Below are 12,299 nucleotides of genomic sequence, written 5' to 3'. Positions count from 1 at the left end.
TAGAGTAGAGCGGTCACTGAGAAGCACTGATGTACGCTGTCCCATTGATTGTGTTGTTACATTTCTGATTTTTGAATGCCAGGTATTTCCAAACTGTCATGGATACTGTGTTTTCTTCTTCTTCCTTCTGTCGAAGTCCAAATCAGCATGGCTATATTTGTACTCTAGTCATTTTTAGTAGCAGAAGTAAAGTTTTATGGTTCTGTGAAAAAAAATAATAAAGAAATCACTAGTAACTGTACTTAAATGACAAAAAAATGCTGGTCACAAAGATGCTGATCACACAATAGGAGGTTAGACATAAGTGCATTTCTGCTCTGAGACTAGTTGCTTTAGAAACCTAAAATATAGGGCCATACATGAAAATGCACTGCCAGCTCATTTGGAAAGTGACATAGCTAAGTGTGTGTCATTTAGATCATCAGCTTATGACAACAAATAATAAGAATAAAAAAGATAAAAATTCGTGGCAATTAAGCAGGTGTACAGTGACAGATAGCAGAATTGGCTACTAAATCCAACCTCACTGGTGTACAAATTACTGTTATGTGTAACTCCACGAAACGTAGATTTACAAGTAGATTTGTTTTTCAGGTTCAGCAACCAAGAAGACTCAAAATTCCTTGTTTTGGATGCAAGTTTCCTATGTGCATTATCCCATAGAATCAAAATATAACAGATGTAAAACCTGTATTTTGTCATGGTTTAAGCATAATCATTTTGTGTGCCTTACAGAGCTGGTGTTCTTAAGGATAGGGCTAAATGTTTAGTATTTTCTCAGCATATATATGTAGCTTTTTAAGCAAAAACATTCAGTGAGGCAGTTTAAAATTCATAAACCATTAAAGTGAAAGATTCCAGTGGATATCTAAATAGGCTCATATAAAAAGAAGCAAAATTGTATGTGTAACTGACATTATGATTCATTTGCTTGAGAACTTGGAATTATATTTAAATGTGAAACAATAGAGAAGTTTGTACTGAAAAGACAAATCAGTTTTTACTAATGTGGACAATTAAGTCATTAGGAAAATGATCAATCATTTTAGTTTTCTTTTGAAAATGTTTGCCCTCAGGGAAAAGTGTATTCTAATAGAAGACAACTATTTTTGTAGAGTGTAAATATACAAAAAGAAGCTGCATTTCCTATCAGTAATAAGGTAAGCATCAGAAAGACAGCAGAATGTGTGATTTTTCCTCAGATTTGAACAATAATCTGTAATCAGATTGCTGTTGTGAGTGTTTGCACTTTTTCTACTCTTACCCGTCATCTGTCTCTTTCATTCCTGAATTATCTGGATGTGCTCCCTTTTCCTCTAGGCTTTTTTGTCATTCTTCACCATATGAACCGCCTCCTAAGTAATGCCCTCTGGACTTCTTTTCTCACTCAAAATATTTCTTAGTACATCTATTCAGCAAGCTTTCCACTTCTGCACCTGTCTTCCACCCTTGGTGGTGAGGAAACTATACAGCATTTACAGGGTCCTAACCAGATGCAAGTCATTTCATTGCCCCAGAACACAACAAATAATGATGCTGTCACACAGACACTGTTCACCACTCTGCAAGAGCTGTTGCTGTCAATAGTCAAAATTCAGCTGAGGTGATCAAGGGCTGCCTGCCACTTCATCACTGGTGAAGATATTGAGAGATTAGGTAATGATGAATATGAGTAGTGCTGAAAGGGCTGAAAGGCATTAGACTAGAGAGAAGTTGCTAATGACATGCTGCAGCACTGCAGTTCAGTCTTTATCAATATTTTCTGTAACAATTTTTAAGTAAAAACAATAAGTATAATGTACTAGTAATAGAAAGTTGAACAACATCACTACAGAGGAAGACTGATGTAAGGCACAGACATTTTTGGTGACTGTAATATGAATGGGAAGTCGTACTGCTATGCAAAATGTGATTGCTTATTATCAACTTCTATTAAAAACTCCTTTTAACAGGAGTACAGCTGGTGAAAATGTCTAAGGAGAAAAAGAACTTGGTGATACTATCTGACCTCACTTTTATTAGGAGATGCTGAGATTTTTCAGATATGAAAAACAAAATCCAAAAATGTTTCAGAAAGCAACTTCCTTAATAAGTGGTAAGCATAAAGGTGGTTAAGTACCTAGACTTCAGATCTCGCCTTTGCTGTACTGTGCTGAGATCTCATCAGGCACAGAAGGTCATTCTGATGGCTTGGTGAATAGATGGCTATTGTGTGAGAACAGAATAAATAAGAGACAGTCTAATAGATCTGAGCATAGCCTTTCAGCAAATAAATGTTCTTTGGGTTTCCAGAGGATTGGCTTATGTCCAATAGACTGTAGTAGAGAAAGAGTGATTTTGCATTAATTTGCTGGTCACCATTTAAAAACACCTTGAAGATCCAAGTTGAGAAAGGTTAAAACAGCAACTAAATAAATATTAGTTAGCAGAGGTGATGAGTAGTAATTATGAACATCAGACTGATTAAGAAGGAAGAAAATTGCACCGTTTTTTGTACAGAAATGGCTGAAGATTGATTGTACCTGTCTACCAGTGGACAGTGAATTTTTTAGTCATGTCAGTAAGCTTGATCATGCTTTAAAATTTAGTGAGTCTCTATTTCAAAACAAAGTCTTGGTACCTAAAATCTCCTCATAGTCCCATTGCTATGAATCCACTTTTATTACAGTTTATATTTTGTTTGCTGAATGCAAATGTCCATGATTTACAATGAAATAATAAACATGTGTTACTGGTTTATTTCAGATTCAGAAGAGGAAATTAAAGCATTAGAAGCAGATTTATTGACCAATATGTATACATCAAAGGTAATTATTTTTCCTCTTTTAGCTGATGGTTAGAAATCAAATGAATTCTCATTACAAACCTGAAAGTCTTTACACAAAGTAATAATCTATCGTCCAGACCTAAACGTTCAATGTTACTTTGGTGCATGATTTTCTCAGTTCAAAGGAAATTTAAGGGTGTTGATGTGACACCAAAAAAGTGTTCCTCACGAGTAACAGTAATACTTTCATTAAACTGTCATAAAAGTGTTATGTGTAGAGAGATAAATTTATAAGAGGAAATGTGTTTCCAATAAGATTATGACTGCTGAAAGCAAAATTAACCTTTAGTCAAATTCCTAAGTGAGATTTCTATGCGGAACTTTTTTTCTATGTGCATATAAAATTGAGACAGTCATAAAGCAAAATCTGTTAATACATATGCTGATTTTGGTTTAAGAATTTCATGATAATGTTTGTACAAGAATATGGGGACATAACTATGAAACTATTAATGTAGTAAATGACATTTCCTTGACAAGTAGCCAGACTGTGAATGATGTACATGTTATTTAAAACAAATAGAAAAAATTTCTGTTCCAACCTCATACTGACGTAGGTGAAGTAGCAAGTGTTGCACATATGTATGAACAGCCTGACAGACACTTTCTCAACACTGTTGTTTTCCATGCGTGATCTAAGAGATATATATGTCTAGTGTTTCTTCAGCAATATTTTGAAGAACAAACTCTGAAACAAGAATCGTAGAATTAAAGTTGAATGACTTAACCCTTCTTTCTTATAAGTTCAAGTGGTGCTTGATTTCAGAAGAAAATAAAATTAGATTTGTGTGAAAATTTTCAAAATAAAACAAATAAAAATAAAACAATGGCTAGTAGTAAAAAAAAAATAGAAAAAGGAAAGAAAAACACCTACCTTCAAGACTTATGTAAATACTGTATTTTTTCTTATATGTTAGTTTTTTCACAGTATCATTTGAATTAACCAGGATAAGAAATGAAGCTAGAAAATACATTGTTCTGGTCTGCTTTGGCAGTTCTTAAGTTCCCACGTTCTTTACTGGCATGGTAGGTCCCAAACAAACCTGTTTGCCATTGGATTCTCTAAAGTAAAAAAAAGTTTTAACAGAGATTATTTTCCAGAGACACATTTTAATGTTCTTTAAATAGCTCTTTCTCTGCCCGACAAACCATAATATGCCCTGGTAGAAAACCCTGCAGCAATTCTATTTCTGCTACTGATTTGAGTGGAATTGTGACAATACATTTCACTTCCATCTTTTGTTCTCCTTTACTGTAAAGTACAATTACAGGTTAACTAAAAATGCCCAAATGCAGTGCACCTGTTGATAATACAGAGATGTTTGTTATATACTATTACATGTTGTTTTACATAATGTAACTTACTTTTCAATGCCTTTATGGTATATATACTGCAAGTGAAGTGACAGCTGAAGTTGACAGAAACAACAGATAATGTAAATATGTTAATTGTAAATGATAGAATTTTAAATCACTATTTAAAATTAATTAGTATAAAATGTACTCTTTCTTGGCAGTAAAAGGCATAGTGAAACTACTACAAAGGTGTATGAAACTACTTCCAGAAGAGATAGATCATTATTCCATTCATTACTGAAATAATAAAATATTATCTTTCTTTTTGTTGTTGTTGACCTCTGCTAGTTTTTAATCTTCATAAGAACAAAATCATGATTCTCATTTGAAAGACTAATTTTAGGATTATATGAATGATAACTGACTGGCTTCGTGCCTGAGATTAGGCTCCAGTTGAGGGCAATTACTATTAAATTGTATTAATCATCTTTGACTTGTAATTAACAGCAAGGGATATCTAGCCAATTTAAACAGACTCAGTGATTCTCATCAATAAAACAAAAGGAAAAAAGAAGGGGAAAAAAAAGTGTTTGTGAAAGACCACATCTAAAAATGCAATAAAATGCAGTATAATCATATATAGTTCTGGTATTTCACAGAAAAAAATCTAGCTAAGTAGATACTTGTGAAATATGGTATCAAATCTGTGTAATATTATGGAAATAAGCTTTTTACCATATCCTTTTGACTTTGCAGAGTGCTGTCAAGTGTCTGCCGGTCTTTCTTGTCAGGTAGATGAGGCTGCAGGTGCCTAGGAGTTTCTGACTTCCCGTCTCAGTTATTGAATACAAGCCATTACATTGATAGGCATTAGTATATATCACAGAAGAACTTAGGCTGTAACTTCCATGCTTAAAGGCAGAAAATATTTTTGGCATTATTTCTACTATTACATTCCAAACAAAATTCAATTACTCTTCTGAAAAAGAACCATTGGAGTACCTATGTAGAAACAGTGCAGACCTGCTGACATAACACAGCTTATACTCCCGATATCCCTCACAGATTCCTCAGTGTATTACTAAAGTTACCTGGATACCTTGTTTGTTATTAACACTGCTGGAAAAGAGGGAATCTCCCTGTCTTATTCTGTGTAGAGGAATTCATTAAACAAAATTCAGGAAAATGAAGTACACCAAAAAAGGCACTGTAACAAGTCTTCAGTTCTCTGTATTATATCTCAGGAAGTCTGTAAGCTAAGTCCAAGTGTTTTATCGAGCTGTTCATTACCTTGGATTTTGCATAGTCGTGAATCTCCTTCACCTGCTTCCACTAGATAAAGATAAAGGTTATGACAAACAGAGAAATGAATGCTTTTATTTATTTTTAGTTTATTTAATTAACATTTTGGAATTATACATGACAGAACAGAAATAGCAAAAACTATATCAAAATGTATTGGAGCATCATTCAAATGGAAAAAAAAAAAGAGATATCATATATATTATCATTTGAAATTCCTTGTAATTTTCATAGGAAAAACGTATTGTCAAAGAAGGAAATATTCTCAGGCTTATTTCAGTTTCTTAGACAAATTTGTGTTCACTTTCAGTATGTAAAAAAGTATGGGAAACCATATATCTGAGTCATCGTTCAGAAGCGTATTCAGTGATGGAAATACATATATCATATTCACTTCATGAATTCTTCATCATTAATAATTTTTAATTCTGATTCGTGTGGCAGTCTTTTGTTTCACCAGGTCCCTCCTAGATTTTTTCAAGTTAATCTTCAAAACAATTTATTCCTTCTTGGCAGATATATTTTCTTTGATCTCTCATGTAGGTGTTTTTCCAAAACATACCTTAAGCAACTGTAGTTGGTATTGCTTAGACCTATGTGGAAAATACTGCACACATTGAATGTCTACCTGAACATTTGTGTTGCAGTCATCTAAAACTGTATCTTTGCATTTCACTTTGTTCCTTTGTTTTGCTTTTGCTTGTCTTTTTTCTTAGCATACTCACCTCAGTGATTTTCCGTAACCTACAAAATAAAGCTGTGTGATTGTGATACTTGCTGTAATAGTGAAGTAGTTTGTAAGAAAGTAACATGCCTGCTCTGTTCAGAAACTGGACATGATCTAGAGAGGTCCATGTTCAGTTAGAAAGTTATTTCACTCTTGACTGAAGTCCTTAATGCTTTATAGTCTTATTCTGGGAGCTGGCAGCAGTATAAGTCAGAAGCATGTGTATCCAAGTGAAAATACTTTGAAGTGATGTATGCATGTTATTAATGAGAATTAGACTCTCTTGACTAACAAAGTATGCTTGCATACAACACTGTAAGATTTTTTCCCTAACCTCATAAGTAGCAGCCAAGACCAATTGAACATAATGGAGACTGCAATTTAAGTATTTTGCTAATATATAGAGAAATGTTTCTTAAAAAAAGACATACATCAAGGTAACATAAAATAACTTCAGATCAAAAAAGTTCTAAAAGTTAAGCAGGAGAGCATAATACATTTCTCTAGACCTTTTCTCTTCCAGTCCTTTCCATCAGAATAGTCTTGTTTTCAGCTCAGAATTCTCACTTGCTCACACAGTTCTACTCCTGGATTTTATTCTTCATTGCTGTTTAACTGGGGAAGCTCTAGTTCATATTTCTTTCATATACAAGGAGAAAGAATTGTATTGGAAAAGGTTCTCATTTGGCATGAAAAGCTCTGTTTGCATTTCATAAATATTTTTAAATAAAAATTTTGAAACTTCAGTGGACACTTGCTTTATGGCTAAATTAACTTTTGTTTAATCAGGCATTCTGTAAAGATGCCAGTTTTGTGTTGAGCCTGCCACAACTTGTCAAATAATTTGACTGAGGGAATGCCTGAATGTATGACCCAAATGGGACATCATGCAAGCCCAAAGTGAAAAATGTAGAACCTTCTAAATAAGATTTGATATTAGTTTTCTTCTCAGACTCAAAACAAAAATTCTGTTTGCTGTCTGAGCCCTAATAGAAATCTAAGAATATAGCAGTTTTACTAAAAAAAAACCCTAAATTACCCTCACTTTGAAATTCATGCATGTACCAGTTGTGTACTGAAGTAATAATGATTATGGTCAAAAGGGATTTTCTTGTAACTACTGTTGTTAGTGATGAGAGCTTTTCTTGTTGTTTTTTTTTTTTCTTCACTTATCTACATTATCTTTCATCTAGCTTAAAAAATAGTTGCAAATATGCACAAGTCTTGCACATAATACCTCTCTGTTAGAAAATTTCTGTAAAGAAACAACAGGTTGTGTGATTATCTAGTGTTCAGCTAGGTAAAAACTGCATCCACGCACTTTTTGCTGTTGGTGAGTAAAAGGTAATGTTTGTTCTAATGTAATACTTATATTTATCTTAGCACATGCAGGAAAAAGAAACAACATTACAGTTCATAGGTAGAGTGTAATCCTAATATGTGCCTCAAGGACACTAATTGCCATTAATAAACAGGAATTTGCTATTTGACTTTTGATTGGAAATTGCTATGTCACTGGTTCTACTTGAATGAAACTAATCACTATATTCATCACTAAGAGGAATACAATTTAGAAGAAATAATGACAAGGATAATAAATAGATAATAACCAAGGAAGTGGCAAAGACAAAAGAGAAAAAAAGCAGTGAATGAGGTAGAAATGAGTTTTTTCACTTTTTTTTCCTATTTATAATTAAAGAAAACTACTTTAATATTTGCTTTTTTAAAAAAGTGACAGTAAAAAGTAGAAATTCTTCTTATCCTATTTTAATGTTTTTAAAAATTAAATACTTCCTAAATAATGTAAAGTATTGGATCAAACTGTGGTGACATTTCTCTTTAAATTTATTTCTGTAACATATTGGAGTTGTTCCACTACGGACCACCCAAACAGTTGATCTCATGAGATATTTCAGTCTAGCCAAGAAATACATTGTTTGCACAGCTCTATTTCTTCTTTACTCCATCTTCATCCAAGCCCCTAGACCTATTCACATCTCCTAACACTCATGACTCTCCACTATCCAAAAACCCTGAGGCTTACAGATTCCATAACAATGGATCCAGCTTCACCAGACAGCTTGCCCTGAAGCAGGGACTCTGCTCCATTTCTTGGGGAATTTTGAAATGACTGCTATTTGTTCTGAACTTGGGAGGAGCGCCTAGCTAACCACAGGCATCTAGCTTGGAATCTGGCACTGGGAATTTATCCACTGGGCTTGACTCACTGTCCTGATTTACACCTATGAATTTATATTATATTAATTTCCATTTGTGTTTTTGTTTACACCTGTGCAGAATGACTATGAAATGCTACCATTCAGGTTTGGTAGCAGTTTACTTTTTCATCGTGTATATCTACTTGGGGGGTAAGGCAGTGGGGAAACAGTCTTGGTGTTTTTAATAAAGCAGTTGTCCTAATTTCAGTCCTCTAATTATTGTCTTAAAGCTGGACAGATGAAAAAGACTTCAAACAAACAAAATTGTTCCTTCCAAAATGTTTTAATGTCACACATTACTACTCAAAACAAAACAAAAGTTGCAGTACATTATGTAGTATGCATTTGTATTTTCAGATGAACAGAGCAAAACTTTCTTACTGGAAAGTGACCCTGCTAAACGTCTGCAATCTTATCAACAACATGAACAACCAAGTGGGGGAAACGGTAGAGGTAGATGAAGAGGATCTCATTTCTGGAAGACAGTTCCCTGCTACTCTGGATGGCTTCAGCTTGGAAGCAATGCTGACAGTGTATCAACTCCAAAAAGTTTGCCACAGCAGAGCCTTTCAGCATTGGGAGGTAAAACAAAGAGGCGCAAATGCATGTTTCAATGACTGTTACACTCTCAAGCTCTGTCTACACAGTGGTCTTTTAAAATCCATATCCCAAGAGTTCCTCCAGACCTTAGGTGTTCTTGGTATAAATCACCCCTGTCACATTGTCTAAACTATCCTTACCTTCTTGCTATTTTCTAACATTTAATACTGATAATATGCCTCTTAGTGGAAGAGTTGTGACTTAATATAGTTTCTTAAGAGCTGAATGTCTCTTTTGGATAAAGATACGTGAACAAATGTGAAATATTCTTAACTACATAATTTCTCCACTCTTTGTAGCTATTCATGGAATGAAATAAATATATGAAAATGAGACAGAGCACAGAATTAATGTGTGCTTAACAGACATGAAATTGCTGCAGATTTATTCAAGCATAACTAAATTTACACACAGTTTCTGAAGGGCCCTAAGATAAACAGAATTCAAAACACATACATGTCCATGTATAACTGTAATTTTACCAGGTTCTCTGAACCTTTTATAATTACTAAGAAACTAGTACCAATAGAACTCCTGATTTTATGTCCTTCCAGGCCAAAAGGTTGCTACTTCAAAATAGTAATTATTTTGTGATATACCTGTGATATGTGCCTTAATGTAATATTTGCATAAAGACACTGGACAGAATCTACTCACACTAAAAACAAACAAACAAACAAAAAAAAACAACCCCAAACTTATCTAAATATCACTACCCACTTTCCAGTAAACCCAGATTCTTCAGCTATCACAGTTCGCAGGCAATTTGACCGAGCCTTGATCCCCCTTTGCCTGCTGAATCACAGGTCTATGTTTGCTTAGGGTTCTCAGTCCATTGTATCATCTAGGAAGAACCATAAATAGACTGCAGCATCTTTGAGAACAGGAGTTTTCTGTGAACTCTTCATTGGTACATTTACTGTTGAAAAGGAGCTACCATAGAATCAGTCACATGCCATAGCTTATGACTTAATCACAGCTCCTTATTTTAAAGTTCTATCACCTTTTGTGGTGGTTGGAAAGCACCACTTCTAATAGTACTGCAAGTGAACTTTAAAAAGGATGTTCCTGTGTCAGCTTAGGAGCATGTTTACCCAGTGCAAAAATTTCTAAGGCACAATAGAAAGAGAAAGAATAGAGCTAGAGAGAAGGATTGAAGAAGACTTGAAATAAACAGTTTATGTAATGAAACGAGTTCCTCTGATCTTACTCATCCAGGCTTGTCTCCAAACTCTGTTGAAATCATGAGTTTTGTTTTTTTTCCATTTATATCATCAGAATTTAGATGAGCACTCATTTATTAAATGACTAACAGAATTTGATTACTTATGAAAATACTGAGTTGAGTCTAAAAATGTTTCTAGCTTAATGCCTTTCAGCCTGGTCACAGAAGAGCGTGGTAAAAGAATGGATGGAATCTTAATAGATAAAGCAATAATGAATCTGAAGAAAATACTTTAAAAACTTCAAACAAAACTCAAATGCAGTCATATCATATATTTCAATGGAAAAGAAAATGGTTTTCTTGTACTTCATTTCCTTTCTTACTTTTTACACATTTTGGTTTTTAACTGTGGGAATTTGGTGATAAAAAATATTCATCAACATCTGAAATTAGCAAGGAGTGGGTGTTTTAGGAGGTTTTTAGGATCAACTAACCTAACAAATAAGTGACAATGTTTAGGAAGCTTTAAGGCATATTTAGCCACAGAATGATGCACCAGCCTTTCTGTAGTCAAAACCAAAAATCTTATTATTTTCAGTGGAATTTAAATATCACTTACATAGGACTCAACTTATCTGCATCCTGATCTTAGCGTAGTGTCTGAATTTGGGGCAAATAAAACTCTCATGGAATTGATAATTTTCATTACAAAAACCACCAACAACAAAAAGCATGATACTATCCTTTTTTTTCTTACATCCTACAGTTACTTCAGCAAGACACTTTTGATCTAGAAAATTCAAGCCAAGAAAAAGAAATAATGAAAAGAAAAAATCCCTACATTCTGAAACGGCAGCTACATGTGAACAAGGCTAGAAGACCATACATACTCAAGAGAAGTGCATATTACTGATGCAGCAGAGGAAAACAATGTGTATTTAGTTTATAGGTGACTGTGTGTTATAGTTATCTCATTATCTTTAAAATCATACCTGTGTGAAGATATACTATGGAAGATCATCAAGATGATAACATAACTGTGTCTTTTTTGCATTTGCTGTTTCTTGATTGTGATTTTTTCCTACTTGAGATTAATTAGACCAATACATTTTCAAATAAATCTAGTTTCTAAGCATGATGTATTGTACACAATTGAGATTTCAACATATTTCCAACAATATAGCAGTCTTTTCTTATTTTAGAAAGTACACTGTCATACACTGAGAAAATTGATACCATCCATAAGTCTTACTGAGATTCTTAAAAATTTCTTACTGCAACACGTCAAAAATTGCAAGTTTTTGTACGATACAGTAGTCAGACCTGCCACAATATTTTATATATTGTCCAGTTTAAAATATTAGGTATCAGATCTAAATAAAGAAGGTAGTATGGTCCACTATTAAATGATAATTTCAAAATTCTTATTGAAATGGTCTGCTTGTAAGTGAATTTAAGTTCTTGATTCCTAACTTCTTTCTGAAGAGTCATAATTTAAGAAAATAAAAAGTAATGAGACTGTAACAAAGTATGCTGCTGAGAGCAAAGGCAGAATCTTGGGTATCACTGGTTAAATGAGGAAAAGAGTTTAAATAATCAGTAAACTAATTTATGGTGTTTACCTACTATATGAATGCTCAGGAAAAGAAAAATAAAGACAAAAAAATAAAACATGATTCATGCTCCTGTGGTGTTACTGGAAAAGTCAGTATACTAATCCAGTTATATGAGAAATTTTGGAAAAATATTTAAAAGAGGAATTTAAGTAAGAACAACTTACGTTTACTACTGAAATCCATTTCCCTTTCTTCCCTCTACATTTGTAAAGACATCAAGTAGTTCCAGGAGTTAAAGACAGTCTCAGAATTCCACAGACACAGGGAAGATTTCAGCATAAAATGTGGTGTTTTCAACTTGTGCTCAAGAACGACTCAAAATTCACACTCCATCCAGCCCTGTGTCTGATCCTTATATCAGATGTGGGATCTCATGATCCTGGATTCCAACCTGGAAAAGACAAGTCTGAAAGAACTGAGTGAAACAACAGTTAAAATAGTTCATGATCCATCAAGTCTTGATTCTCAAACCAGGACACAAAAAAGTGGGAATAGACATGGTTTTGAAGTCTGCCTGTTTTCTGCCTGAGATATTTCCTCAGAATGT

General features: G+C 33.8%; 1 protein-coding gene across 1 annotated transcript in view; it reads left to right on the top strand.

Annotated features, from left to right (window-relative positions):
• NTS (neurotensin) overlaps positions 1-11,691 on the top strand; it is a 12,141-nt gene extending 450 nt beyond the window's left edge. Inside the window, exons 2-4 of the mRNA XM_065743216.1 lie at positions 2,746-2,807; positions 8,729-8,953; positions 10,903-11,691. Coding sequence (XP_065599288.1) covers positions 2,746-2,807; positions 8,729-8,953; positions 10,903-11,049 — 434 coding nt within the window. The 3' untranslated portion in view covers positions 11,050-11,691. The remainder of the gene's footprint in view (positions 1-2,745; positions 2,808-8,728; positions 8,954-10,902) is intronic.
• The last annotated feature ends 608 nt before the right edge of the window (positions 11,692-12,299 follow it).

Source organism: Cyrtonyx montezumae, unplaced genomic scaffold (assembly GCF_038088225.1).
Source record: "Cyrtonyx montezumae isolate F1298 unplaced genomic scaffold, pur_monq_1.0 scaffold_3, whole genome shotgun sequence".
NCBI lineage: Eukaryota > Metazoa > Chordata > Aves > Galliformes > Odontophoridae > Cyrtonyx > Cyrtonyx montezumae.
Note: the sequence above shows the minus strand (reverse complement) of the source record. Positions and strands in the feature narration are given on the sequence as shown.